Source organism: Nerophis lumbriciformis, linkage group LG38 (assembly GCF_033978685.3).
Source record: "Nerophis lumbriciformis linkage group LG38, RoL_Nlum_v2.1, whole genome shotgun sequence".
Lineage (NCBI taxonomy): Eukaryota > Metazoa > Chordata > Actinopteri > Syngnathiformes > Syngnathidae > Nerophis > Nerophis lumbriciformis.
The window spans coordinates 9392561-9419401 of record NC_084585.2 but is presented as its reverse complement, the minus strand read 5'-3'; the positions used below and the strand labels follow the sequence as shown (position 1 = coordinate 9419401).

The window sequence follows — 26841 nt, the reverse complement described above, 5'->3', positions numbered from 1 at the left end:
TCTTTGGGGATTGTAATAGAGATCTATCTAGATTCATGAACTTAATTCTAAACATTTCTTCACAAAAAAATACATCTTTAACATCAATATTTATGGAACATGTCCACAAAAATCTAGCTGTCAACACTGAATATTGCATTGTTGCATTTCTTTTCACAGTTCTTTTTGACAGACATTTAAAAAAAATCTCACGTACTCCTTGGCATACCTTCAAGTACCCCCATTTGAGAACCACTGATCTACAGTGTGTGATATCATCAAAAAATTCAGAGAACCTGGAGAAGTCACTGCACTTAACATTGAGTGCCCGTGACCTTCGATCCCTCAGGCGGTACTGCATCAAAAAGCCACATCAGTGTGTAAAGGATATCACCACATGGGCTCAGGAACACTTCAGAAAACCACTGTCAGTAACTACAGTCGGTCGCTACATCTGTAAGTGCAAGTTAAAACTCTACTATGCAGAGCCAAAGCCATTTATCAACAACAGCCAGAAACGCCGCCGGCTTCGCTGGGGCCGAGCTCATCTAAGATGGACTGATACAGAGTGGAAAAGTATTCTGTGGTCTGACGAGTCCACATTTCAAATTGTTTTTGGAAACTATTGGCAAATCATTGTATTCTGTTTTTATTTACCATTATTTACACAACGTGCCAACTTGACTGGTTTTGTATTAAAACCACAACATGAGTGTAGCAAGTCCTTGTTATTTACAGTAGAGCAATTGTGAAAAACAGATCTGCTGATAAGATTAATGGTTTACAATAGAATTATGTAGTGCAAGGAGGACAATACTTGTTTACATACATATCTAGAGTGACTCCTTTTTGTTCAAAGTAATTCCCAACCACTGTGTCATGTCCATACTTGCCAACCTTGAGACCTCCGATTTCGGGGGGTAGGGGGCGTGGTCGGGGCGGGGCGGGGGCGTGGTTGGGGGCGGGGCTAAGAGGGGAGGAGTACATACCAAGTCAAGTATTTCATATATATATATATATATATATATATATATATATATATATATATATAAGAAATACTTGACTTTCAGTGAATTCTAGCTATATATATATTTATCTTATTATAAATATATATATATATATATAAATAAAAGAAATACTTGAATTTCAGTGTTCATTTATTTACACATATACACACACGTAACACTCATCTACTCATTGTTGAGTTAAGGGTTGAATTGTCCATCCTTGTTCTATTCTCTGTCACTATTTTTCTAACCATGCTGAACACCCTTTCGCAGGTACCCAGAAAGGTTTCGAGTACCACCAAAAAAACTGAAGCTCTGAAGACAGTATAAAAATCTGTGTTAAAGGTGTACAAATACTGTTTGTGTAATAAGCATGTTATTTATTACAAATGAGGGTTAAGAGTTCAGTACTAAAAAAAAAAAAAGAAAAGAATGTGGCTTAAGTACAGTTTTTAATTGAGCTGCTGCATTTTTTGGTTGGGTTGTTTATTTATTTTGAGTAAATTCTATACATTTCTAAAATCAATCAATCAATCAATCTTTATTTATATAGCCCTAAATCACAAGTGTCTCAAAGGGCTGCACAAGCCACAACGACATCCTCGGTACAAAGCCCACATACGGGCAAGGAAAAACTCACCCCAGTGGGACGTCGATGTGAATGACTATGAGAAACCTTGGAGAGGACCGCATATGTGGGTAACCCCCCCCCTCTAGGGGAGACCGAAAGCAATGGATGTCGAGTGGGTCTGACATAATATTGTGAGAGTCCAGTCCATAGTGGATCCAACATAATAGTAAGAGTCCAGTCCATAGTGGGGCCAGCAGGACACCATCCCGAAAAAAAGGGGAGGAATGTAATAGAGTGATCTATGTTTGTCTGTTGCCATCTCCTGGTGAATGTTGGCTATAGCGTACTGGGGTTACTTTTTGGTTGGCCAACGATTTACGCGGTGTTGCGCACCTGACGTCACTCAGGTCCGCATGGAGCTGGAGGGGGGCGTGGCTTCCAGCTCCGCCTGAATTTCGGGAGATTTTTGGGAGAAAATTTGTCCCGGGAGGTTTTCGGGAGAGGCGCTGAATTTCGGGAGTCTCCCAGAAAAATCCGGGAGGGTTGGCAAGTATGGTCATGTCACATAAGTGCACCGTGACAAATCCTCAGGTATTCCCACGGGAAATGATCCAATTTCACTTAATTGGTCCAAAAATAATGAAATAAATGATCGATGTATGCCAGTGAAGTGTATTGACAGATGGCAGAAGGTACTTAGGGTTTGGAGACGCCGGTCTATAGAAATGTGTTTAAGAGAACTTTGTGTGCAGCTCCTAAGGGACAAAAGCTCACCTTTCCTTCATCCTGGTTTGACTTCTTTCAGCTGTGGGGACCCTCCCTCGCACCACAAGCCACTGCAGCACGCTGCCGTACCAAAGAAGCAACTACGGACTGAATAACGCCACCGTGTACGTCGATTCCTTCAGGGTCCCCGGCGACTCCGTTTTCTCTCACCGGCACTCTAATCTGGTTGAGCGGATGGTCACCCGCACGCCATCCATAGAGAGCATCCACAAAGACCCCAGGTGAACAGGAAGAAACGACCTCTTGACTTCAAAAAAAAAAAAAAAGAACATTAATGAAGAGACTTCAGCAGAAACGAGATAAAGTCGAAACTCAATTAGTCTTCCCGCTCTTATTCACCCCCAGGGAGTTTGCGTGGCGAGACCCCGAGCTGCCGGAGGTCATCCATATGCTGCAGCACCACTTCCCCTCCGTGCAGTGCAACGCCGCCGCTTATTTGCAGCACCTGTGCTTTGGAGACAACAGGACCAAAGTGGAGGTAAAGGGGCAGACTGGGGGACACACAGAATGAAGTCCGTAGTCTAGTATTGATAGACAAAGGATTGATAGAGCCGTTAAGAGCCGTGCACACTGCAAAAACTGAAATCTAAGTACAAACCCTGTTTCCATATGAGTTGGGAAATTGTGTTAGATGTAAATATAAACGGAATACAATGATTTGCAAATCCTTTTCAACCCATATCCAGTTGAATATGCTACAAAGACAACATATTTGATGTTCAAACTGATAAACTTTTTTTGTTGTTGCAAATAATCATTAACTTTAGAATTTGATGCCAGCAACACGTGACCAGAGGTGGGTAGAGTAGCCAGAAATTGTACTCAAGTAAGAGTACTGTTTAGAGATTTATTACTCAAGTAAAAGTAAGGAGTAGTCACCCAAATATTTACTTGAGTAAAAGTAAAAAGTATGTTGTGAAAAAACTACTCAAGTACTGAGTAACTGATGAGTAACATACACACTCATATCATACATATATATATATATATATATATATATATATATATATATATATATATATATATATATATATATATATATACATACATTGATAAATACAGTATATAATTTATATTTATTTATTTTGCTGTTTTTGTTTACATGTTAAAGGTGTTTTAATGAATATACATGCATGTTTAACATATAGATTCCTTTCTTTCATGAAGACTAGAATATAAGTTGGTGTATTACCTGATTCTGATGACTTGCATTGATTGTAATCAGACAGTCGTGATGATAACGTCCACGTTTTCAAATGGAGGAGAAGAAAAGTTCCTCCTTTCTGTCTAATACCACATGAAAGTGGTGGGTTTTTGGCATCTTATTTGTCCAGCCTCCATATTCGTTTTTATACACTTTACAAGAAATATATTGGCGGCAAACTCCGTAGCTTTCTAGCTTGTTTGCGCTGGCTTTCGGATACTCTTATTTTGAAAACGCAGGCGCGACGGAGCGGCACATTTATTGTGAAGACAGGAACGTCCTCATGTGCGGTCAGTCTTTAGGCTTTTGACGGGATGTACGGTTGAAATAAAAAAAAGTATCTTTTTTCCTTCACACTTTTGATATCACCACATGGGCTCAGGAACACTTCAGAAACCCACTGTCAGTAACTACAGTTGGTCGCTACATCTGTAACTGCAAGTTAAAACTCTCCTATGCAAGGCAAAAACCGTTTTATCACCAACACCCAGAAACGCCGTCGGCTTCACTGGGCCTGAGCTCATCTAAGATGGACTGATGCAAAGTGGAAATGTGGTCTGACGAGTCCACATTTCAAATTGTTTTTGGAAACTGTGGACGTCGTGTCCTCCGGACCAAAGAGGAAAAGAACCATCCGGATTGTTATAGGCGCAAAGTGTAAAAGCCAGCATGTGTGATGGTATGGGGGTGTATTAGTGCCCAAGACATGGGTAACTTACACATCTGTGAAGGCGCCATTAATGCTGAAAGGTACATGCAGGTTTTGGAGCAACATATGTTGCCATCCAAGCAACGTTACCATGGACGCCCCTGCTTATTTCAGCAAGACAATGCCAAGCCACGTGTTACATCAACTTGGCTTCATAGTAAAAGAGTGCGGGTACTAGACTGGCCTGCCTGTAGTCCAGAGCTGTCTCCCATTGAAAATGTGTGGCGCATTATGAAGCCTAAAATACCACAACGGAGACCCCCGGACTGTTGAACAACTTAAGCTGTACATCAAGCAAGAATGGGAAAGAATTCCACCTGAGAAGCTTAAAAAATGTGTCTCCTCAGTTCCCAAACGTTTACTGAGTGTTGTTAAAAGGAAAGGCCATGTAACACAGTGGTGAACATGCCCTTTCCCAACTACTTTGGCACGTGTTGCAGCCTTGAAATTCTAAGTTAATTATTATTTGCAAAAAAAAAAAAAAGTTTATGAGTTTGAATATCAAATATGTTGTCTTTGTAGTGCATTCAACTGAATATGGGTTGAAAATGATTTGCAAATCATTGAATTCCGTTTATATTTACATCTAACACAATTTCCCAACTCATATGGAAACGGGATTTGTAAGATTAAATATCTCAAATAAGGGTGATATTTTATTTTCTGTCTGATAAGATAATTCTTCTCACTCAGCAGATTTTATGTTAGAGTGTTTTACTTGTTTTAAGGGTTTTGGTCCTAAATGATCTCAGTAAGATATTACAGCTTGTTGCTGAGATTTGATGACCTATATTGAGTAAAACATGCTTGAAACTAGAATATCAACTGTTGCAAAGCTGTGTCATCAACACTCAAAAGTATAAAACTACTTTTTTAAAGTAAAAATCTCTTATTTCAAGCATGAAATAAAAAAATCATGATTTTGACACAATTGTGTCTGATAATTAAAACAGATGACAGCCAAATGGACTTTGCTGTTTTATTTTCAGTGAAACAATAGAAAATAGGTACTCATATAGTAGTACAGTTGGCACAGCACAGTAATATTTAACAATTTAACATGTGACATTTCAAACAATTTTGAACATAAATAGTTCATGCACATTCAGATAAATTCCTCAAAATTACAGTTAAAATTTCTTTGGCCGGGCTGTATATATGCACACTAATGACTGAAAGAGCACACACTTGGCGCGATGATGTCATGTTATCCATGGAAAAATGCATTTTTAGACCATATGATTTGCCTGAGCGGCTAGGAGACCCCGAGAGTAACAAGCGCTTGCCTTGTTGCATTTCCATTAAGAACAATAAACTAGTTTTTAGTATACTGGTTTTAAGAAATGTAATGCCGAGCGCATATCATTATGTCAAGATAATGGCACTAGCATTTACTTCATTTAAGAATATTTTTCAACATATTGAGCAAAAAGGTCTCTTTTCTTCTACCAATAAGTGCATTTGTTATTAGTGAGAATATACTTATTTTAAGGTATTTTTGGTGTTCATTTAGGTTAGCTTGTTTTGGAAAGTCTTGACAAGCCAAATGTTCTTGTTCTATTGGCAGATAATTTTGCTCAGTTCAAATAAAATACCCCTCATTTTTGAATTTTTTTTTTCTTCTTGTTTTTGAACACTTGACTTTTTGCAGTGCAGTTTCTCAGTCTACAAGCCCCCAAAGTGAATTCTCTACTTTCTCTTTTTTGAGCCAACGCACCATCTGTTCCAACTAAAACTGATGAAATATTGGTGCCAAATGTGTACTCTTCTTATTACACTCCTTCCTGCGGAATAAATAACTGCAGCATTATGGAGCCGTTTGGTTAGTCAGGTGTCTTTTGTTGCTGTCTGGGCACACAACCATGAATTGATTAACGTGGACCCCGACTTAAACAAGTTGAAAAACGTATTCGGGTGTTGCCATTTAGTTGTCAATTGTATGGAATATGTACTGTACTGTGCAATCTACTAATAAAAGTCTCAATCAATCAATCAAAAACAACGCATGGCAATAGACGCAGACCTGTTCCTCTGTGACTGAATACAGAATCTGAGGACTGCAGTGTGGCTACAAGAATGTATCTGTGTTCTACGGCATGTTTAATCCAGGTCATGATTCTATAGGACAGTGTTTTTCAACCACTGTGAGATACAGTCTGGTGTGCCGTGGGAGATGATCTAATTTCACCTATTTGGGTTAAAAATATTTTTTGCCAACCAGTAATTATAGTCTGCAAATGACAAGGGTTTGTCGTCGTATCTAATGATCAAACCGAAAATAAACAAAAGGTGAGTGCCCCGAAGAAAAGGCATTGAAGCTTAGGGAAAAATAAAATCTAATTGGCTACAAAGTAAACAAAAACAGAATGCTGGACGACAGCAAAGACTTACTGTGGAACAAAGACGACGTCCGAAAAGTACATCCGAACATGACATAAACAAAAGGTGAGTGCCCCGAAGAAAAGGCATTGAAGCTTAGGGAAAAATAAAATCTAATTGGCTACAAAGTAAACAAAAACAGAATGCTGGACGACAGCAAAGACTTACTGTGGAACAAAGACGACGTCCACAAAGTACATCCGAACATGACATGACAATCGACAATGTCCCCACACAGAAGGATAAAAACAACTGAAATAGTCTGAACTAAAACAAAGTAGATGCGGGGAATAGCGTTTAAGGAAGACATGAAACTGCTACAGGAAATCACCAACAAAACAGGAAAAGCCACCAAAATAGGAGTGCAGGACAAGAACTAAAACACTACACACGGGAAGATAGCAAAAAAAACTCCAAATAAGTCAGGGTGTGATGTGACAGGTGGTGACAGTACATCTACTTTGAGACAAGAGCTATAGTGATGCATGTTTGGTTATGGTTTAAAGCAGACCTGGGCAAATCAAAGCCCATTAAGCTTTTCAATCTGGCCCGCCGGACATTCCCAAATAATTTTTTCAGATCTTTAAGATGGAAAGTGTAGCTGCCATTATGATGTGCAGTGATGTTTTCTAATGACCGTAAGTCTTCAACTATACTAAGTCTTTCAATGGTTGGAATCTGCACTTTTGCATGATATACTAGTTACTATGGTCATCTAATTAGTTACTATGGTCATCTAATTAGTTACTATGGTCATCTAATTAGTTACTATGGTCATCTAATTAGTTACTATGGTCATCTAATTAGTTACTATGGTAATCTAAGTCACAGCAGCTCAGACGAGGCACCAAGCAGTGTGGGTGGGGAGCGTTTCCACAGAGTGTTTCCGGAGCCTGAAATGTGGGTGTCAGGGACAGACGCGGAAGGAGATTTTTACAACAAAGTTTTAAAACTTAGTGAAATATCACATATATATATATATATATATATATATATATATATTTTGTTGCGTTTCGGTCTGTGGTAAAATGTCGATCAAGAGGGGGTGTGACGTTCATATGTTATCAATATTCAGTGTTTTATCGTTCATAGAAAATCGTAAATCCCACATTCTTTATTTTCATGTACATTCTGGGTGTCTTGTTCAGTAAAAAGAAGTCAAATTCAATTCCGTTTTTTAAGGCGGTCTGTCATAACGTCTTTAGCTTTCAATCATTATTGTGAGGTTTTGTATTAGTGTTCCATACCTGCCAACTTTTGAAATCAGAAAAACCTAGTAGCCAGGGTCCAGGGGCCGCAGGCCCCGGTAGGTCCAGGACAAAGTCCTGGTGGGGGGTTCAGGCTTCGCCCCCCGACGCAAAATGATTATTAGCATTCAGACAGGTTAAAATGTTGCTAAAACCATCACTTTTCTATCAGTCACAGTGACTTTTCAAAACAAAAATATTACAGCAAAAATCATATGGGTTGATTGACATGTTTATTCTGTAAGCTAACTTCAATAGTTTGAAATTATTTTGACAGTTAATGCCAGTTATCCTGTCAACCTTTCACAAGACTTCAATTTGTTAATTGAAAGTATAAACAGTATAAACACTTTTTACAGTAAACAAATGGTAAAACAGTACTAAACAATTCCATAAAAAAAAAAATTGGTGTCATTATTAACTTTCTGTCCAAGCTTGTATAATCTACTGCCTTGTTCAATTGTAAAAAATATTCTGTGCCTAAAATTCACATTTCTATCACAATTATCATACTGTAAACATGGTAAGATAACTTCATTAAAATTAATAGTCCTGTCAATAGCATGGAATTACAATTCAAATGTAGTTTTTTTGTAAGCCTTTCAAAAGAATTCAAAATATGAAAAATTAATGAAAATTAATTTAAGCCATCAGACACTTGAAAAGTGGCACATCACATCTCTAATGTAATCATTTTAACTTTTCACCAGAAATAGCACTGCAAAAATATTAAGGACATACTTCTGTATTTTGGTAGTTATGCTGTCAACATTTAACAAGATTTCTTCAACTTGGACTTGAAAGCATAAATAGTATAAACACTTTTAACAGTATAACAGTACTAAACAATTCCAATAGATAACATTGGTGTCATTACCTTTTTGTGGCTAAAATCCGAAAAACGTTGAAAGTTTTCCACTTGTATCGCTAGCAACGGCATTAGACTTGTGCTTTTTTGTCCCAACGTGGTCTTTTACATCGCTAATTCCTCCGTGTCCGATCGAAAAATCTTGTCTGCACAAGGTGCAATTCGCGTAGTTTTCACCCTTTTTGGAACGGATAATTATTCCCGGATAGGCTTTTGAATATTCTTCACGGAATGACTGCAGTTTTCTTTTCGGTTTAAGACTCGTTTGCGATTTTTCTCCGGCTGATTCCATGATCGTTCGCTCGTTTGGAAACAATGGCAACTGGTGCCTCGTGCTTGGCAGCGGTGCTATAAATAGCCTCGCGCATGGCATTCGGAATGGCTCGATAGGAAGTTACGGGAAGCAGTGTCGATTGTCATTGTTGTTACGCGATTTCATGAATAAAACTTTTTTAAAAAATTTTTTTTTTTAATTAATGAAAAACCGTATTTTTTATCACTGCAACCGTAACCCGGAATAGGTTGATGAAAACCGTACTAATTACGGGAAAACCGGAGTAGTTGGCAGGTATGGTGTTCCTAAAAATAGATATACCGGCCCCCAGACACATTCTCTAAATTTGGCCGCCCCGAGTCAAAATAATTGCCCAGGCCTGGTTTTTAAAGTCATATCCCATATAATGACTTTTACTGTCAACTGAGTTTAGTTTTTTTTAAGATTTCGGCTGCTGGTGTGCCTCCAGATATTTTCAATGAAAAAAAATGTGCCTCAGCTCAAAAAAGGTTGAAAAACATTGCTGTAGGATATTGTTCTTCATAGATTATCTGCCTCTTCTTTGATCTGTTAAGTCCCTGTTTTTACTGGACATCTTCAGTTATGGATTCAATCATGCAAGGATTCCAACACTCTGATTGGTCTATACAGGTGTGTCACCTGGGGGGTATCCAGCACCTGGTAGATTTGCTGGACAACAAGGCAGGGGAGGTGCAAAAGAGCGCCTGCGGGGCCTTAAGGAACCTTGTGTATGGAAAAGCCACGGACAACAACAAAGTGGCGCTGAGGAACTGTGGTGGTGTTCCTGCGCTGCTGCGACTCCTCAGAAAGACAACAGACAATGAAGTCCGTGAGCTGGTGACTGGTACGTCTCACACACTTAAAGCAGGGGGTCCAATTCGGATTTTTTTTTGTCGAATACGATCTTTTTATGTAGTCTTTTCACACTACAAATAAAATGCGATGTCTAATGTGAATGTAAAGTGACCCGCATGCAGACATGACATCACACTAGTTCTAGTCGGTCTCAGTCCTGGCGTATTTTTGTCAATCTCAAGGATTTTGTGCGATGAAAGTCAGCATTTTCTGAACCGAATTATTGCCCGTAGAAGATTATGAAGGAAGAAGGTAAGCATTTTGAAAAAACTCAACCCAATGGGATGACAATGAGAAACCTTGGAGGGGACCGCATATGTGGGGACCCCCCCCCCCCTCTCTGGGGTCAATGGACATCGAGTGGATCTAGCATAATATTGTGAGAGTCCAGTCCATAGTGGATCTAACATAATATTGTGAGAGTCCAGTCCATAGTGGATCTAGCATAATAGTGTGAGAGTCCAGTCCATAGTGGATCTAACGTAATAGTGAGAGTCCAGTCCATAGTGGATCTAGCACAATATTGTGAGAGTCCAGTCCATAGTGGATCTCGCATAATAGTGTGAGAGTCCAGTCCATAGTGGATCTAACATAATATTGTGAGAGTCCAGTCCATAGTGGATCTAACATAATGTGTGAGAGTCCAGTCCATAGTGGATCTAACATAATATTGTGAGAGTCCAGTCCATAGTGGATCTAACATGATAGTGTGAGATTCCAGTCCATAGTGGATCTAACATAATAGTGTGAGAGTCCAGTCCATAGTGGATCTAACATAATAGTGGGAGTCCAGTCCATAGTGGATCTAACATAATAGTGTGAGAGTCCAGTCCATAGTGGATCTAATGTAATAGTGAGAGAGTCCAGTCCATAGTGGATCTACAATAATAGTGTGAGAGTCCAGTCCATAGTGGATCTAACATAATAGTGTGAGAGTCCAGTCCATAGTGGAGCTACCATAATAGTGTGAGAGTCCAGTCCATAGTGGATCTAACATAATAGTGTGAGAGTCCAGTCCATAGTGGATCTAACATGATAGTGTGAGATTCCAGTCCATAGTGGATCTAACATAATAGGGAGAGAGTGCAGTCCATAGTGGATCTAACATAATATTGAGAGTCCAGTCCATAGTGGATCTAACATAATAGGGTGAGAGTCCAGTCCATAGTGGATCTACGATAATAGTGAGAGTCCAGTCCATAGTGGATCTAATGTAATAGTGAGAGTCCAGTCCATAGTGGATCCAGCACAATATTGTGAGAGTCCAGTCCATAGTGGATCTAACATAATAGGGAGAGAGTCCAGTCCATAGTGGATCTAACATGATAGTGAGAGAGTCCAGTCCATAGTGGATCTACCATAATAGTGTGAGAGTCCAGTCCATAGTGGATCTAACATAATAGTGTGAGTCCAGTCCATAGTGGATCTAACATGATAGTGTGAGATTCCAGTCCATAGTGGATCTAACATAATAGTGTGAGAGTCCAGTCCATAGTGGATCTAACATGATAGTGTGAGATTCCAGTCCATAGTGGATCTAACATAATAGTGTGAGAGTCCAGTCCATAGTGGATCTAACATGATAGTGTGAGATTCCAGTCCATAGTGGATCTAACATAATAGTGTGAGAGTCCAGTCCATAGTGGACCCAACATAATAGTGTGAGAGTCCAGTCCATAGTGAATCTACCATAATAGTGTGAGAGTCCAGTCCATAGTGGATCTAACATAATAGTGTGAGAGTCCAGTCCATAGTGGATCTAACATAATAGTGTGAGAGTCCAGTTCATAGTGGATCTAATGTAATAGTGAGAGTCCAGTCCATAGTGGATCTAGCATAATATTGTGAGAGTCCAGTCCATAGTGGATCTAACATAGTAGTGAGAGTCCAGTCCATAGTGGATCTACCATAATAGTGTGAGAGTCCAGTCCATAGTGGATCTAACATAATAGTGTGAGAGTCCAGTCCATAGTGGATCTAACATAATAGTGTGAGAGTCCAGTTCATAGTGGATCTAATGTAATAGTGAGAGTCCAGTCCATAGTGGATCTAGCATAATATTGTGAGAGTCCAGTCCATAGTGGATCTAACATAGTAGTGAGAGTCCAGTCCATAGTGGATCTAACATAATAGTCCGGGTTGTGAGATATGGAGGTGGGGTGTTTAGGTTTGGTTGATATCAACACTTCAGTCATCAACAATTGCATCATCAGAGAATTGGACATTGGAACAGTGTAGGTCTAACTTGGTAGGATATGTACAGCAAGTAGTGGACATAGTGAGAGAGATCAGAAAGCATAAGAAAAAGTGTCTACATTTGATTATTTACAATCCGAAGAGGTATGATGAGGAAGGGAGGGTGTTAGTTTAGGGTTGAAGTTGCCTGGAGGTGTTCTTTTAGTGCGGTTTTGAAGGAGGATAGAGATGCACTTTCTTTTACACCTGTTGGGAGTGCATTCCACATTGATGTGGCATAGAAGGAGAATGAGTTAAGACCTTTGTTAGATCGGAATCTGGGTTTAACGTGGTTAGTGGAGCTCCCCCTGGTGTTGTGGTTATGGCGGTCATTTATGTTTAGGAAGTAGTTTGACATGTACTTCGGTATCAGGGAGGTGTAGCGGATTTTATAGACTAGGCTCAGTGCAAGTTGTTTTACTGTGTCCTCCACCCTGACCCAGCCCACTTTGGAGAAGTGGGTAGGAGTGAGGTGTGATCTGGGGTGGAGGTCTAGAAGTAATCTGACTAGCTTGTTCTGGGATGTTTGGAGTCTAGATTTGAGGGTTTTGGAGGTGCCAGGGTACCAGGAGGTGCATGCGTAATCGAAAAAGGGTTGAACGAGAGTTCCCGCTAGAATCTTCATCCATCCATCCATCCATCTTCTTCCGCTTATCCGAGGTCGGGTCGCGGGGGCAGCAGCTTAAGCGGGGAAGCCCAGACTTCCCTCTCCCCAGCCACTTCGTCCAGCTCCTCCCGGGGGATCCCGAGGCGTTCCCAGGCCAGCCGGGAGACATAGTCTTCCCAGCGTGTCCTGGGTCTTCCCCGTGGCCTCCTACCGGTCGGACGTGCCCGAAACACCTTCCTAGGGAGGCGTTCGGGTGGCATCCTGACCAGATGCCCGAACCACCTCATGTGGATCCTCTCGATGTGGAGGAACAGCGGCTTTACTTTGAGCTCCCCCCGAATGACAGAGCTTCTCACCCTATCTCTAAGGGAGAGCCCCGCCACTCGGCGGAGGAAACTCATTTCGGCCGCTTGTACCCGTGATCTTGTCCTTTCGGTCATGACCCAAAGCTCATGACCATAGGTGAGGATGGGAACGTAGATCGACCGGTAAATCGAGAGCTTTGCCTTCCGGCTCAGCTCCTTCTTCACCACAACGGATCGATACAGCGTCCGCATTACTGAAGACGCCGCACCGATCCGCCTGTCGATCTCACGATCCACTCTTCCCCCACTCGTGAACAAGACTCCGAGGTACTTGAACTCCTCCACTTGGGGCAAGATCTCCTCCCCAACCCGGAGATGGCACTCCACGCTTTTCCGGGAGAGAACCATGGACTCGGACTTGGAGGTGCTGATTCCCATCCCAGTCGCTTCACACTCGGCTGCGAACCGATCCAGTGAGAGCTGAAGATCTTGGCCGGAGGAAGCCATCAGGACCACATCATCTGCAAATAGCAGTGACCTAATCCTGCAGCCACCAAACCAGATCCCCTCAACGCCCTGACTGCGCCTAGAAATTCTGTCCATAAAGGTTATGAACAGAATCGGTGACAAAGGGCAGCCTTGGCGGAGTCCAACCCTCACTGGAAACGTGTCCGACTTACTGCCGGCAATGCGGACCAAGCTCTGACACTGATCATACAGGGAGCGAACTGCCACAATAAGACAGTCCGTTACCCCATACTCTCTGAGCACTCCCCACAGGACTTCCCGGGGTACACGGTCGAATGCCTTCTCCAAGTCCACAAAGCACATGTAGACTGGTTGGGCAAACTCCCATGCACCCTCAAGGACCCTGCCGAGAGTATAGAGCTGGTCCACAGTTCCACGACCAGGACGAAAACCACACTGTTCCTCCTGAATCCGAGGTTCGACTATCCGGCGTAGCCTCCTCTCCAGTACACCTGAATAGACCTTACCGGGAAGGCTGAGGAATGTGATCCCACGATAGTTGGAACACACCCTCCGGTTCCCCTTCTTAAAGAGAGGAACCACCACCCCGGTCTGCCAATCCAGAGGTACCGCCCCCGATGTCCATGCGATGTTGCAGCTAGAATCTTCAAGGTGCTTTTGTTGACCAGAGAGGAGATTCTATATAGAAATCTCGTTCGTTGGTTGACCTTTTTGATTACCTTGGTTGCCATTTTATCACAGGAAAGATTAGCCTCTAGAATGGAACGTAGGTAGGTGACCTCATCTTTCCTGGTGATAACAATGTCACCCACTTTAATAGTGAAGTCACTGACTTTCTTCAGGTTGATTTGGGACCCAAATAGGATGGATTCCGTTTTACCCAAGTGTATGGATAGCTTGTTTGTCAGCGAGCCAGGTGCAAGTTCTACAGAGTTCAGCACTGAGGATCCAAATTGGCCCACTCAGAAACTCAGTCCACATTTGACTGACAGAAGCACTACATTGGATTTAAGACACAGACATTGTCTTTTTAAAGGATGTTCAACACCTGATTGGGTGTCCAAGGTCCAAAGTGGCAGTGTAGGAATGTTTGTCAGCTGTTCTGTGGGAGGTGAGAGTGGCAGTGGCTCAAACACTCAGTGGGCTGTGTAGAAACAGTGTGCTGGCATGGTGGTGGAGACAGATGCTCAGACAATGTGCTGCAGGAACAGGCTGCCACTGATGGCTCTGCAGCCACACAGCACATACTGTTTAATACCAGGAGACACCAGATGGCTGCGACTCTTCAAATGATTCTCAACACTATTTCGAGACGCGGAAAACGCTCCACGCCACATTCCGAAATAAAGCACAAACTCATCTACATTATACTTGAGTATATATTCAGCAACACCAATGAGAGCCGACACAAGAGCTATATGCAACATAAAATGGGCTTTTTATCTTGAGGGGGAATTATTGTAATGATCTCTCAGTCAAAATGCAATGCATTATGTCACTACAGGGGCAGCACGGTGGAAGAGGGGTTAGTGCGTCTGCCTCACAATACTTTGCATGTTCTCCCCGTGACTGCGTGGGTTCCCTCCGGGTACTCCGGCTTCCTCCCACCTCCAAAGACATGCACCTGGGGATAGGCCCCTCCCACCTCCAAAGACATGCACCTGGGGATAGGTTGATTGGCAGCACTAAATTGGCCCTAGTGTGTGAATGTTGTCCGTCTTATCTGTGTTGGCCCTGTGGCCCTGCCCTCTAGGAAGCGCTACAGGTGCATTAAAACCAAAACAAACAGGCTAAAGAACAGCTTCTTCCCCAGGGCCATAACCATCCTGAACGGACTGCCCCATTGTCCCTCATAACTGCCTTCTCTTCGGTGCAATAACCCATTCCACCAACCACCCTGTTTTTTTTTTGTTTTGTTTTTTTGTTGTTTTTTTTGTTTGTTTTTCTCATGTATATATTCATTTCACACCATATTCATTGCACTTCTACATTTTTTATATTTTTATATATTTGCACATTGTTTTTCTAGCATGCACACATCGCACTGTATGGAATGGCCTCAATCTCGTTACCTTGCGTAATGACAATAAAGCTGATTCTGATTCTGATGAGGTGGCGACTTGTCCAGGGTGTACCCCGCCTTCCGCCCGAATGCAGCTGAGATGGGTTCCAGCAACCCCCCCGCGACCCCAAAACGGAACAAGCGGTAGAAAATGGAAGGATGGATGTCACTACAGACTAGAGCAGGGGTGTCAAAGTCATTTTAGCTCAGGGGCCAGCATGGAGGGAAAAAAGTTAAAGTACCAATGATTGTCACACACACACACACTAGGTGTGGTGAAATTACCCTCTGCATTTGACCCATCACCCTTGATCACTCCCTGGGAGGTGAGGGGAGCAGTGAGCAGCAGTGGTGGCCGCGCCCGGGAATCATTTTTTGGTGATTTAACCCCCAATTCCAACCCTTGATGCTGAGTGCCAAGCAGGGAGGTAATGGCTCCCATTTTTATAGTCTTTGGTATGACTTGGCCGGGGTTTGAACTCACAACCTACCGATCTCAGGCATACTGTACATGTTTAGGAACAGCAGACAATAATGTACAAGCATAGGGAGAACATGCAACTTGCACAATATTTACTTATATTATGGTTACTCTAGTGCGGGCGTGTCAAAGTCAAGGCTATGATACTTGATTAGTATTAGAAGCGGCCCGCAGGCCACAGCCGCCTGCTGCTGTTTTGCAGGCACCAATACTCCATCAGTGTTGGCGCTAGGAATTGGGGTGGGGGGGGGTGTATATTGTAGTGTCCCGGAAGAGTTAGTGCTGCAAGGGGTTCTGGGTATTTGTTCTGTTGTGTTTATGTTGTGTTACGGTGCGGATGTTCTCCCGAAATGTGTTTGTCATTCTTGTTTGGTGTGGCGCGTATTGGTAACTTTGTTAAAGTTGTTTATACGGCCACCCTCAGTGTGACCTGTATGGCTGTTGACCAAGTATGCATTTGCATTCACTTGTGTGTGTGAAAAGCCGTAGATCAGGGGTGCTCACACTTTTTCTGCAGGCGAGCTACTTTTCAATTGATCAAGTCGTGGGGATCTACCTCATTCATATATATAATTTATATTTACTTATTTATGAAACATATGTTTTTGTTAACAAGTTAAAGGTGTTTAATGATAATGCAAGCATGTTTAACACATATAGTTGATATTGTTAATAAGTTAAAGGTGTTTAATGATAATACAAGCATGTTTAACACATATAGTTAATATTGTTAATAAATTAAAGGTGTTTAATGAAAATACAAGTATGTTTAATACATATAGTTAATATTGTTAACAAGTTAAAGGTGTTTAAAGATAATACAAGCATGTTTAACACATATAGTTAATATTGTTAATAGGTTAAAGGTGTTTGAAGATAATGCAAACATGTTTAACACATATAGTTATTGTTCACAAGTTAAAGATGTTTAGTGATAATGCAAGCATGTTTAACACATATAGTTAATATTGTTAATAAATTAAAGGTGTTTAATGATAATACAAGAATGTTTAACACAGTTAATATTGTTAACAAGTTAAAGGTGTTTAAAGATAGTACAAGCATGTTTAACACTTATAGTTAATATTGGTAATAAGTTAAAGGTGTTTAAAGATAATACAAGCATGTTTAACACATATAGTTAATATTGTTAATAAGTTAAAAGTGTTTAGAGATAATACAAGCATGTTTAACACATATAGATTCCTTTCTTTCATGAAGACAAGAATATAAGTTGGTGTATTACCTGATTGGGATGACTTGCATTGATTGTAATCAGACAGTGGTGCTGATAACGTCCGCATTTTCGAATGGAGGAGAAAAAAAATCCTCCTTTCTGTCCAATACCACATGAAAGTGGTTGGTTTTTGGCATCTTATTTATCCAGCTTCCGTACTCCTTTGTATACACTTTACAAGAAATACATTGTTAGCAAACTCCGTAGCTTGCTAGCTTGTGCACGCGAGCTTTCTGAGACTCTTATTTTGGTAGCGCAGGCAGGATGAAGTAGCGCTTTTATTGTGCAACTGTGCAGTCGGTCTTTGGAGTTTTGACGACAGGTATGGCGCCAGAGTCTGTTGAAATAAAGTGTTTCTCGCCTTCCAGTCGGTAATTTTAATGAGCTGGCAGCAGCCAGCGTCATCTCAGAAGACCCTCGGGTGCCGTGAATGTCAATCAAGTGACGAAAGTGACGTCATAGTGAAGATTTATGATCGCTCATTTTTAGGACTATTTTTTTAATGGCTGGCTGGTGATCGACTGACACACCCTCCGAGATCGACCGGTAGCTCGCGATCGACGTAATGAGCACCCCTGCCGTAGATATTATGTGACTAGGCCTGCACGCAAAGGCAGTGCCTTTAAGGCACGCCCCCAATATTGTTGTCTGGGTGGAAATTGGGGGATATTCGGGAGAATGGTTGCCCCGGGAGATTTTCGGGAGGGGCACTGAAATTTGGGAGTCTCCCGGGAAAATGGGGAGGGTTGGCAAGTATGACTTGGAGACGCAACTGCTCTGTACTTCTCCTTACGTCCGTGTACCACTCTGTATAGCGGCGTTTTAAAAAGTCATACATTTTACTTTTTGAAACCGATACCGATACTTTCCGATATTACATTTTAAAGCATTTATCGGCCGATAATATCAGCAGTCCGATATTATCGTACATCTCCAGTTTTTACTGTACACTCTTAGAAATAAAAGTGCTAAGTAGAAGCATATATGGTTCTTCGGCTCGTCCTCATAGGAGAACCCTTTTTGGCTCCAGGTAGAACCTTTTTATAAAGGTTCCACCTGGAACCCTTTTGGAGGGTTCTACCTAGAACTGTGTGTGTAAGGTTCCACCCAGAACCCCCCATGAGAGGTTCTACAAAGAACCCACGCAGGGAGTTCCACTAAGAACCCTTTCGTATTTCAAGGGTTTCATCTAGAACCCACACAGGGAGTTCCACTAAGAACCCTTTTGTATTTCAAGACTTTCATCTAGAACCCACGCAGGGAGTTCCACTAAGAACCCTTTCGTATTTCAAGGGTTTCATCTAGAACCCACACAGGGAGTTCCACTAAGAACCCTTTTGTATTTCAAGACTTTCATCTAGAACCCACGCAGGGAGTTCCACTAAGAACCCTTTCGTATTTCAAGGGTTTCATCTAGAACCCACACAGGGAGTTCCACTAAGAACCCTTTCGTTTGTCAAGGGTTTCATCTAGAACCTATGCAGGGAGTTCCACTAAGAACCCTTTCATGTTTCAAGGGTTTCATCTAGAACTCACACAGGGAGTTCCACTAAGAACCCTTTTGTATTTCAAGACTTTCATCTAGAACCCACGCAGGGAGTTCCACTAAGAACCCTTTCGTATTTCAAGGGTTTCATCTAGAACCCACACGGGGAGTTCCACTAAGAACCCTTTTGTATTTCAAGACTTTCATCTAGAACCCACGCAGGGAGTTCCACTAAGAACCCTTTCGTATTTCAAGGGTTTCATCTAGAACCCACACAGGGAGTTCCACTAAGAACCCTTTCGTTTGTCAAGGGTTTCATCTAGAACCTATGCAGGGAGTTCCACTAAGAACCCTTTCATGTTTCAAGGGTTTCATCTAGAACTCACACAGGGAGTTCCACTAAGAACCCTTTTGTATTTCAAGACTTTCATCTAGAACCCACGCAGGGAGTTCCACTAAGAACCCTTTCGTATTTCAAGGGTTTCATCTAGAACCCACACAGGGAGTTCCACTAAGAACCCTTTTGTATTTCAAGACTTTCATCTAGAACCCACGCAGGGAGTTCCACTAAGAACCCTTTCGTATTTCAAGGGTTTCATCTAGAACCCACACAGGGAGTTCCACAAAGAACTCTTTCATGTTTCAAGGGTTTCATCTAGATCTGACACAGGGGGTTCTAAAAACATCCCTTTTCAAAGGTTTTCACCGATAACCGTCTTGTCTTCTGAGGGTTCTATAAAGAACCATATTGTATTCTACAGATCAGTTTAGTTCATATTATATTGTGGTCATTTATCATGTTGACATTGAACAAACATTCCAAAAAATTTTTTAAAGATAGGCACCATTATTGGCAAATGTTATCAGGAAGTATGTCCCTGGTGACACAGGATCTTACCCATGCTTTCAACAATCCCTGAAGAACTCTTTCTTCCAAAAACGGTTCTCTGGATCAAAATAGTTCTTACTGGAACCCTTAGTGTTAGTGAGAACCCTTTTAAAACCAATTATTCAGAAAAGGGGTTTTAAAGGGTTCTCTGGATAAAAATGGTTCTTACTGGAACCATTAGCGTTACCAAGAACCCTTGAAAAACCCTTTCTTCGGGAAAGGGTTTTTCAGAAGCAAATGGTTCCAGTTAGAACCTCAGCCCTTGTAGAAGAACCCTTTTAGAAACCTTATTTCTAAGAGTGTAGTATCTCTAATTGGTGTACATGAATTATTTCTCCTCTGTACCCGCAGGTGTCCTGTGGAACCTGTCCTCCTGCGATGCAGTGAAGATGACCATCATACGTGACGCCATGGCCACACTGACCAACACAGTGGTCATCCCCCACTCAGGGTGGAGCAGCCTGTCACACCGTGATGAACACAAGGTCAAGTTCCAGTCCTCCCTGCTGCTGCGAAACACTACTGGCTGTCTCAGGTGAGACACACACCTCTCTGTCAGGACCTTGCACAAAAAAATCCTACTCACATAGTTGTGGACAAAGTGTATTCCATAAAAATCCAATGTGTGTTTGTGTGTGTGTGAGGAACCTGAGCTCTGCTGGCGAGGAGGCGAGGAGTCAGCTGCGCTGCTGTGAGGGTCTGGTGGACTCGCTGCTTCACATCCTTAAAGCCTGCGTGAACACCTCCGACTACGACAGCAAGGTGCTGCAAATGCAGATGTATTTACTCAATTAGGCTGACCATATTGTGAAACCCCAAAAAGAGGACACATATATGCGTGCCAAGGCCAGGACTAGGTGAACATTTGCCAATGATAGTCGAACTTGCTTTATAAATAATAGATTTATTTAAACAAAGCATTTTTTCTCCTCTGTTGACAGCAGTGTTGGCGCTAGGGATTTTTATAATGGGGTCCCAGGGACCCCATCAAGTCATAAAAATGGGGTCCCACAGTCAATTTTTAAGGTCCCACTTTTTTGTAAGCGTTTTGAAAAACAAATGATAAATGTATGCATTATCCTGTTATACAGTGGGGCAAAAAAGTATTTAGTCAGCCACCAATTGTGCAAGTTCTCCCACTTAAATTGATGACAGAGGTCTGTAATTTTATAAATAAGAATTTGGTCAATAACAAAAATTCAACTCAATACTTTGTAATATAACCTTTGTTGGCAATAACAGAGGTCAAACGATTACTATAGGTCTTTACCAGGTTTGCACACACAATAGCTGGTATTTTGGCCCATTCCTCCATGCAGATCTTCTCGAGAGCAGTGATGTTTTGGGGCTGTCGCCGAGCAACACAGACTTTCAACTCCCTCCACAGATTTTCTATGGGGTTGAGGTCTGGAGACTGGCTAGGCCACTCCAGGACTTTCCAAATGCTTCTTACGGAGCCACTCCTTCGTTGCCCGGGCGGTGTGTTTGTGATCATTGTCATGCCGGAAGACCCAGCCACGTTTCATCTTCAAAGCTCTCACTGATGGAAGGAGGTTTTGGCTCAAAATCTCACGATACACGGCCCCATTCATTCTTTCCTTAACACGGATCAGTCGGCCTGTCCCCTTAGCAGAAAAACAGCCCCAAAGCATGATGTTTCCACCCCCATGCTTCACAGTAGGTATGGTGTTCTTGGGATGCAACTCAGTATTCTTCTTCCTCCAAACACGACGAGTTGAGTTTATACCAAAAAGTTCTATTTTGGTTTCATCTGACCACATGACATTCTCCCAATCCTCTGCTGTATCATCCATGTGCTCTCTGGCAAAATTCAGACGGGTCTGGACATGCACTGGCTTAAGCAGGGGGACACGTCTGGCACTGCAGGATTTGATTCCCTCTCGGCGTAGTGTGTTACTGATGGTAACCTTTGTAACTTTGGTCCCAGCTCTCTGCAGGTCATTCACCAGGTCCCCCCGTGTGGTTCTGGGATTTTTGCGCACCGTTCTCATGATCATTTTGACCCCACGGGATGAGATCTTGCGTGGAGCCCCAGATCGAGGGAGATTATCAGTGGTCTTGTATGTCTTCCATTTTCTGATAATTGCTCCCACGGTTGATTTTTTCACACCAAGCTGCTTGCCTATTGTAGATTCACTCTTCACAGTCTGGTGCAGGTCTACAATTCTTTTCCTGGTGTCCTTCGACAGCTCTTTGATCTTGGCCATAGTGGAGTTTGAAGTCTGACTGATTGAGGCTGTGGACAGGTGTCTTTTATACAGATAAAGAGTTCAAACAGGTGCCATTAATACAGGTAACGAGTGGAGGACAGAAGAGCTTATTAAAGAAGAAGTTACAGGTCTGTGAGAGCCAGAGATCTTCCTTGTTTGAAGTGACCAAATACTTATTTTCCACCATAATTTACAAATAAATTCTTTAAAATTCCTACAATGTGAATTCCTGGATTTTTTTTTCCACATTCTGTCTCTCACAGTTGAAGTGTACCTATGATGAAAATTACAGACCTCAGTCATCATTTTAAGTGGGAGAACTTGCACAATCGGTGGCTGACTAAATACTTTTTTGCCCCACTGTATATGCGTGCCAAGGCCGGGACTAGGTGAACATTTGCCAATGATAGTCGAACTCGCTTTATAAATAATAGATTTATTTAAACAAAGCATTTTTTCTCCTCTGTTGACAGCAGTGTTGGCGCTAGGGATTTTTATAATGGGGTCCCAGGGACCCCATCAAGTCATAAAAATGGGGTCCCACAGTCAATTTTTAAGGTCCCACTTTTTTGTAAGCGTTTTGAAAAACAAATGATAAATGTATGCATTATCCTGTTATATCTCACATTCTATATTGTGTTTTGGAAAAAGGTTGACATAAACGTTACTTAATTCATTAAAAAAAATAATTTAAAAAAAGAAAACAAATGTGTATACATATGTAAATGTATTCAGTTATAAACATTCATTCACTTTCTTTTTTCCTTCATGGATCTAAACCAGGGGTGCTCATTACGTCGATCGCGAGCTACCGGTCGATCTCGGAGGGTGTGTCAGTCGATTAAAAAAATAGTCCTAAAAATGAGCAATCATAAATCTTCACTATGACGTCACTTTCGTCACTTGATTGACATTCACGGCACCCGAGGGTCTTCTGAGATGACGCTGGCTGCTGCCAGCTCATTAAAATTACCGACTGGAAGGCGAGAAACTCTTTATTTCAACAGACTCTGGCGCCGTACCTGTTGTCAAAAACTCCAAAGACCGACTGCATAGTTGCACAGTTGCGCTAACAAAACAAGAGTCTCAGAAAGCTGGCGTGCACAAGCTAGCAAGCTACGGAGTTTGCCGACAATGTATTTCTTGTAAAGTGTATACAAAGGAGTACAAAAGCTGGACAAATAAGATGCCAAAAACCAACCACTTTCATGTGGTATTGGACAGAAAAGAGGACTTTTTTCTCCTCCATTCGAAAATGCGGACGTTTTTAGCACCACTGTCTGATTCCAATCAATGCAAGTCATCAGAATCAGGTAATACACCAACTTATATTCTTGTCTTCATGAAAGAAAGGAATCTATATGTGTTAAACATGCCTGTATTATCTTTAAACACCTTAACTTGTTAACAATATTAACTATATGTGTTAAACATACTTGTATTATCATTAAACACCTTTAACTTGTTAACAATATTAACTATATGTGTTAAACATGCTTGTATTATCTTTAAACACCTTTAACTTATTAATAATATTAACTATATGTATTAAACATGCTTGTATTATCATTAAACACCTTTAACTTGTTAACAATATTAACTATATGTGTTAAACATGCCTGTATTATCTTTAAACACCTTTAACTTGTTAACAATATTAACTATATGTGTTAAACATGCTTGTATTATCTTTAAACACCTTTAACTTGTTAACAATATTAACTATATGTGTTAAACATGCTTGTATTATCATTAAACACCTTTAACTTGTTAACAATATTAACTATATGTATTAAACATGCTTGCATTATCTTTAAACACCTTTAACTTGTTAACAATATTAACTATATGTATTAAACATACTTGTATTATCATTAAACACCTTTAATTTATTAACAATATTAACTATATGTATTAAACATTCTTGTATTATCATTAAACACCTTTAATTTATTAACAATATTAACTATAAGTGTTAAACATGCTTGTATTATCATTAAACACCTTTAACTTATTAACAAAAACATATATTTCATAAATAAGTAAATATAAATTATATATATGAATGAGGTAGATCCCCACGACTTGATCAATTGAAAAGTAGCTCGCCTGCAGAAAAAGTGTGAGCACCCCTGATCTAAACTTTACCGCTGCTGGTAGTTTTTTTCCATGTTTTTATTGAATAAGTTGTAGGTGTATTTATTTCAGTATAAAAGTGTAAAAAGTGTTTTGCTTAGGTCATGAAATGATGATAATGATGTGCCAGGGCATACAGACATTTTATATTTAATGCTTAAATCTCTGGAGCAACTTCACATCTAACCCTCATTTCAAAATGTTTTCGGTTTTTTTATGTTGTTTTTTCGTTTGTTTGTTTTCTGCCCTTTTTTGTCAAACAGAACTATGTTTTTAATGGCAAACACACAAAATATGCAAAATCTTCCACCAAAAATATTTTTCAAAGTGGAATATTTGATGTGAAGTAATGGGAACCTTGGATAGGTCAATAATTCATAACAACATTGATTTTGATTCAATATTATGTTTTGAGCAATGACAGTTTGAAAGAAAAAAAAAAACAGCTTTGTTTTATTAATCAACATTGCAACGTTTTCTAAATTACATTTCACCTTTTAAGCTTTTTTTATTTCACTTTTGTTATGATTTTGTTTATTTGAATAGTATTTTTAGAATGTGCCGTGGGCCTTTAAAACATTAGCTGTGGGCCGCAAATGGCCTCCGGGGCACACTTTTGACACCCCTGCTATAGATAATAAAAAATTACATCTGATAAATCTATGGATTAAAAGCAGAGCCTGGCAACGCATGCGCGTTTATCATAACTCTCTCTCTCTCTCTCTCTCTGCCCCTCCCTCACCAATGCTGCTGCACACACAATTTGTTTTGTTTTTAACCCCTTCTTAACCCTGAACGTACATTGAAAATACACGCAACCCTAACGCAAAATGCCGGACATTTGAGGCATTTAAGAAACTCCGCCCTGACAATGTCCGGTGAAAAGAGGACGTATGGTCAGTCTAACTCAATGCAAATGTCAAAATGTTTACAAAGCCCTAAAAATGCAACTAAACGGGGAAAGAAAAAATGCAAAAAAAAGAAACAAGTACAATTAATACTAATTACAGCTTTGATTATTGCCAAGTTGTTCTTTAAATATATATATATATATATAACTTATACATATCTACGTCGGATTGGTTTACAAAATTAAAAATAGCATTCGCATGCTATTGGGATCCCTGATTTAGAGCTACATCATGAATACATTCTGCTTCATTCAATCCTCAGATTGTGGAGAACAGTGTGTGTGCACTGAGGAACCTCTCCTACCGGCTAGAGGTGGAAATGCCTTCCTCTCGTCTCCTTGGCAACCAGGAGCTGGACACTCTCCTGGGATTCTCCTCCCCGGCCAAGGAGCTGGACTACATCTGCTGGGGCAAGAGGAGGCGCGGGAGGAAGAGGAGCAGCTGGCAAGATGAAAAAGTAAACAGAGAAGTAACACAAGATTGTCACAGGAAAATAGTCAAGTCAGATGTTGCTAACGTTCAACTTTCATAGCTTCAATCTCACTTTTAAAGAGACAGCAAGCTGTGTCTCATTTTGTGTGCATGTGTGCTGTGCAGTGGGACGGCATGGGGCCCATTCCAGGGTTTTCCCAGCCTCTGAGGGGCGCCGAGCTGCTGTGGCACCCGATGGTGGTGAAGCCATACCTCAACTTGCTCGCTGAGAGCTCCAACTCCGCCACGCTAGAAGGGGCTGCTGGATCGCTGCAGAACTTGTCTGCCGGAAACTGGAAGGTGTCCTGAAATGAGAAGATGCAAATACATACCTGCCAACTTTTGAAATCAGAAAAACCTAGTAGCCAGGGTCCAGGGGCCGCAGGCCCCGGTAGGTCCAGGACAAAGTCCAAAGACGCAAAATGATTATTAGCATTCAGACAGGTTAAAATGTTGCTAAAACCATCACTTTACTATCAGTCACAGTGACTTTTCAAAACAAAAATATTACAGCAAAAATCATATGGGTTGATTGACATGTTTATTCTGTAAGCTAACTTCAATAGTTTGAAATTATTTTGACAGTTAATGCCAGTTATCCTGTCAACCTTTCACAAGACTTCAATTTGTTAATTGAAAGTATAAACAGTATAAACACTTTTTACAGTAAACAAATGGTAAAACAGTACTTAACAATTCCATTAAAAAAGAAATTGGTGTCATTATTAACTTTCTGTCCAAGCTTGTATAATCTACTGCCTTGTTCAATTGTAAAAAATATTCTGTGCCTAAAATTCACATTTCTATCACAATTATCATACTGTAAACATGGTAAGCTAACTTCATTAAAATTAATAGTCCTGTCAATAGCATGGAATTACAATTCAAATGTAGTTTTTTTGTAAGCCTTTCAAAAGATTTCAAAATATGAAAAATTAATGAAAATTAATTTAAGCCATCAGACACTTGAAAAGTGGCACATCACATCTCTAATGTAATCATTTTAACTTTTCAACAGAAATAGCACTGCAAAAATATTAAGGACATACTTCTGTATTTTGGTAGTTATGCTGTCAACATTTAACAAGATTTCTTCAACTTGGACTTGAAAGCATAAATAGTATAAACACTTTTAACAGTACTAAACAATTCCAATAGATAACATTGGTGTCATTACCTTTTTGTGGCTAAAATACGAAAAACGTTGAAAGTTTTCCACTTGTATCGCTAGCAACGGCATTAGACTTGTGTTTTTTTTGTCCCAACGTGGTCTTTTACATCGCTAATTCCTCCGTGTCCGATCGAAAAATCTTGTCTGCACAAGGTGCAATCCGCGTAGTTTTCACCCTTTTTGGAACAGATAATTATTCCCGGATAGGCTTTTGAATATTCTTCACGGAA

The 26841-nt window shown here is 40.8% G+C and overlaps 1 protein-coding gene across 5 annotated transcripts in view; it reads left to right on the top strand.

Moving 5' to 3' along the window:
• LOC133578367 (plakophilin-4-like) overlaps positions 1–26841 on the top strand; it is a 70528-nt gene that overhangs the window by 32397 nt on the left and 11290 nt on the right. For all 5 annotated transcript variants that reach the window (XM_061932740.2, XM_061932739.2, XM_061932741.2 and 2 more), the window contains exons 9-15: positions 2363–2564; positions 2689–2821; positions 9676–9889; positions 20043–20226; positions 20336–20453; positions 25232–25426; positions 25567–25740. In XM_061932740.2, coding sequence (XP_061788724.1) covers positions 2363–2564; positions 2689–2821; positions 9676–9889; positions 20043–20226; positions 20336–20453; positions 25232–25426; positions 25567–25740 — 1220 coding nt within the window. The remainder of the gene's footprint in view (positions 1–2362; positions 2565–2688; positions 2822–9675; positions 9890–20042; positions 20227–20335; positions 20454–25231; positions 25427–25566; positions 25741–26841) is intronic.